Source organism: Vollenhovia emeryi, unplaced genomic scaffold (assembly GCF_000949405.1).
Source record: "Vollenhovia emeryi isolate VEMERY1.0 unplaced genomic scaffold, V.emery_V1.0 DF939401.1, whole genome shotgun sequence".
NCBI lineage: Eukaryota > Metazoa > Arthropoda > Insecta > Hymenoptera > Formicidae > Vollenhovia > Vollenhovia emeryi.
This window is the reverse complement of record NW_011966965.1, coordinates 31,119-34,956: the sequence shown is the minus strand read 5'-3', so window position 1 is coordinate 34,956 and position 3,838 is coordinate 31,119. Positions and strand designations below refer to the sequence as shown.

The 3,838-nt window shown below is 39.4% G+C and overlaps 1 protein-coding gene across 1 annotated transcript; it reads right to left on the bottom strand.

Annotated features, from left to right (window-relative positions):
• On the bottom strand, positions 1–3,039 carry LOC105557941. The gene is made up of 2 exons (XM_012005359.1): positions 2,447–3,039; positions 1–2,317 (listed from the first exon to the last, which is right to left on the bottom strand). Exons 1-2 carry the CDS (start codon positions 2,813–2,815, stop codon positions 1,844–1,846), a joined length of 843 nt encoding a protein of 280 aa, XP_011860749.1. The 5' UTR covers positions 2,816–3,039; the 3' UTR covers positions 1–1,843.
• Positions 3,040–3,838: the final 799 nt, after the last annotated feature.

The following is a 3,838-nucleotide window of genomic DNA, read 5'->3' as shown; positions in this document are numbered from 1 at the left end:
TGTTACGAAATTGATGTTTAATTAATTGAGGTTTACTATACACACGTGATAGTTTAGATATGTACAACAAAATTGCACATATGTATATTAGTTAATATAAATGCTAAAGATTTTCCACAGCCAAATTGTGAAAATATAATCTGCAAAATAATACGTTCTATTTTACATACACAATAATTACACTATTAATATATTTCTAAAAAAATTTAACTGTAAAAAATCATCAGCGCATTTAATTCCATGACGCTATACTTATATACAGGATATATGAGAACTAATTCGCACCCACTATTTATTATATATATAGCCGCACATTTACTAATGTGCTTGACGTGAGCCGTGCACTGTAGTGGTAGTCCGTCGTGCGTCTGTTTAAACTGATACTGATTCGCGATTTCTTAATTAATAACAACTACTTTATAAAGCATAATTCGAAAAAATGGTTTATGACTTTTTGACTCAGTTTTTCATGAGAAATATTACTGTATAAATAGTAGGCGCAAATTAGTTTACACTTTGTATACATATCCACAGGGTACATAAGATGTCCATCTGCTCAAGTAGAGCTGAAAAGACAAGGCATTTTGTAATATTCACAACAGTTATCTTAATTTTCTAAAAGTTAGTAATTAATTCAAACGTCTAAACGACTAAGCGCATAGGAGTCGGCTACATAGGCCGGGCTCGATAGGTATATGACTAATATATTTACTCTGTCGGCCCTTTGATCTTTTCCCCAGATAGCCAGTGTGAGCACAAGTTGCTTTCACATTGCTAAGAAAAATGCTAGCATCTAGCTATGCATCTATGTTGTTTATGGTGCTGTTGTTTGCTAGCATTTGGTGTCGGAAATGAAACATTTGCATGATTCAAACATTATGCTAGCATTAAGTGCTTGGTCAGATGTAACAGATATAACATGTTTATATCTGTTAGAAAATTGAAAACAATATATGCTAATTCTTTGTTAACAGTATGCCTATTCGATGTGCTCTCTCTTTAGCTGTGCATTTAACTACGACAATATGTTAACATTATGCTAGCTATATTTAAATCACTCAAACATTGAATTCATATTTCCAGCAAAGAACCAGCATCAGTTGCTGGCATTTTATTTCCATACATTGCTTGAGCATACTGGCTATCTGGGTCGGTCCCGATCACATGGTATTCCATGGTTTTTGTCAGGATTCAGTGGCGTCTGTATGTATACATACTCGCTACAGCTATACTAGCTATACTACAACAAATACAACTTTCTTCTCATTGGTCTGGCCAGGAAGATGACGGATGCGCAGAAGGGATCGACAAATCAAACAAATGACGAAGTAAACATACTAGTTATACTATGATAGGTACGTCACGCAGCTTGTTTCTTGGTTCCAGCAATGGTAGGCATCATCCGATGGCGAGAGATGAAGCGATGCATGGCACTGCGCCGGAAAACAATTGTCAGGCAACGAGCGGCAAGCCTCAGATAAGGCGCGTAGACAATGACCGCTCGCTGCTTGAAAATTGTTTTCGGCACAGTGTCATGTGTCACATTGCTCCATCCATCAGACAACGTTCACCGTTGTTAGATCAAGAAAATAAGTGATTTTGCATGCCTACCGAGTCCAGCCTACTAATTTTTACACGCTCATTTGCTTAGATATTTTTGTTTGTTATCCAAAAACTAGTGCAAATTTCACAAAAAGATATATAACTTTTCTTTTCAATGTTATACATTCTATATGTATGAAGGACACCTTAACCATAACATCCTGTATATACAAGACCATATATACATTTGTATGTACTTTTATGTACTATAATGCATTTTCTTTTCGCCCATTTAAAATTGTTATATATCTTTCTGATCAGTATCTATCAAAGATACACTTGGACGAGTAGTGTTCTCCTGTGTGTGTTCAGAAATTGTGTCGTTGCTGCTGCACGTGCTCTCATTTGGCAAATCCTGACTGGAGCAGATATCACCAAACTCTGACTCTGCCAAATTGTTGACTTCTGATGTCCGACTAAGATCTGTATTCTGCATATGAAAACTCGTTTCTGCAGAATATTCCTCTTCACATTCCTGATGGCATTTTGAATCATCCAAGCTTGTATGTTTCGGTAATTTGCTCTCAGACTTTTCTATCACATCAATATTGGCCCATTTTGAACTTGATGAAGATTCATTCTCAGGCCCTTCACTTCTACATGTGCTTTTCGAGTCATTTAATTTTTTTACTAGATCTTCCCAAGGATCTTCCAGAAAAGCATTTATGTCTATGTATGCTGATACGTTCATTTGCCTATGGGTTCCTCTATAACTCTAAAAAAAGATAAAATACACGGTCAGACAATTTTATACTATTAATAATATTCATCATGACGTGCTTTTATGTAAAATAGAAGAATCTATGTTATTTTGACACAATTTCTCAGCCTGCCGAGCACTTACCTTTCTTTTTTGCCCATGGAACTGCACAGAGGAATGCTTATAGTTGGAGTATCGGTTATTATAGTTGGACCTTGGCATGGCGTGATAGTTGTTTCTATAATTGTTATAGTATCCACCACCTGGACTGCCGCGTCCGCCGGCGGGGCTGTACCGATTAGTGGCATGATATTTTTCGTGTCGCGTTGTCGGTGTGCTTACGTTGAGGGAGATGAAATTGTCGTCGCAAGGCTGCGGTTCTGCACCGCTCACGGAGAAACGCTCGTAACCTCTACTGTTCGCGTTACCACGCGACTTCCAATTGTATGGCGTATGCTTTGCGACATACGGCCGGCCATCGTGCGCAGCATTATTCAACGGCGATCTCTTCATTTTCCCGGAAAAATATATATGAATTAAACTCACGACGTGCGATACACCTGCCGTTTACTTCACGATAGACCGATATGACGCGTGTCGTGTGTCGTGTCAGCCGAGTGTAGCGCGATTTCGAGACCTAGCCATAGACATAGTATATATAGACTGCGCATTGTGGCTGCAGACGTTTGCACACCTGAGAAAGAGACAACATGCTTACGTAGTAGCTCTTTCTCTGTCTATCTATCGTTCCTCTACTCTTTTGTTTACCCCTACTACTTCATTTCGACGATAAAGACACTGCGAACACCAGCTATCTCGTTCTAAAGTTGGCACATGTTTTCACGCGAGTGAAGTAGGGAACGCGCAGTCTATATATACTATGGGTGCGTTCCGATTTACGCATAAGTCCCAGTCTACAATAGAGATTTAAGCCCTAAGCCTTAGTCCCAGTCTACAATAGATGATTTAAGCCCTGAGCTTTAAGAAATTGGCCAATCACGGTCAAGTATGAGAAGAATGCGCGACTGTGATTAGTCAATTTCTTAAGGCTTAGGGCTTAAATCTCTATTGTAGACTGGGACTTAAGAAATTGGCCAATCACGGTCAAGTGTGAGCAGAATGCGCGACTGTGATTAGTCAATTTCTTAAGGCTTAGGGCTTAAATCTCTATTGTAGACTGGGACTAAAGCGCGTAGAGTACAGAAAGTCGTTCCGAATTAGCTATTGCGCACTTCGAGAGCGCTTCGAGAGAGCTATGAATTCCCTAGAGTGTACTAACCGTACTGAATTCTTAGCACTCCTCCCAGCGCATTGACTGCTTCTCTTTTGACTTGAGGCAGTTGATGCGTCTAATGCGTTCATGCGGTCTATGCGTTTCTTGCATAATTCGGAACACATTTTCACTGCAAGTTCCGTTCGTCTTCTAACCTAGAAGAGAAATTTTTGGTTCTCGGGATTGCATTACCCCGCGTGAGGCCCGACAGTCGAGCCTTTGCATTGTATAATTGGGAATTACGCGTTCAACGTAATCAGTCA

Excerpts from the sequence above, each read along its gene's own strand:
- LOC105557941 (XM_012005359.1), bottom strand. The coding sequence starts at position 2,815 with ATGAAGAGATCGCCGTTGAATAATGCTGCGCACGATGGCCGGCCGTAT. Across the intron at positions 2,318-2,446 it reads TCCATGGGCAAAAAAGAAAG|AGTTATAGAGGAACCCATAG; the intron begins GTAAGTGCTCGG and ends ATCTTTTTTTAG.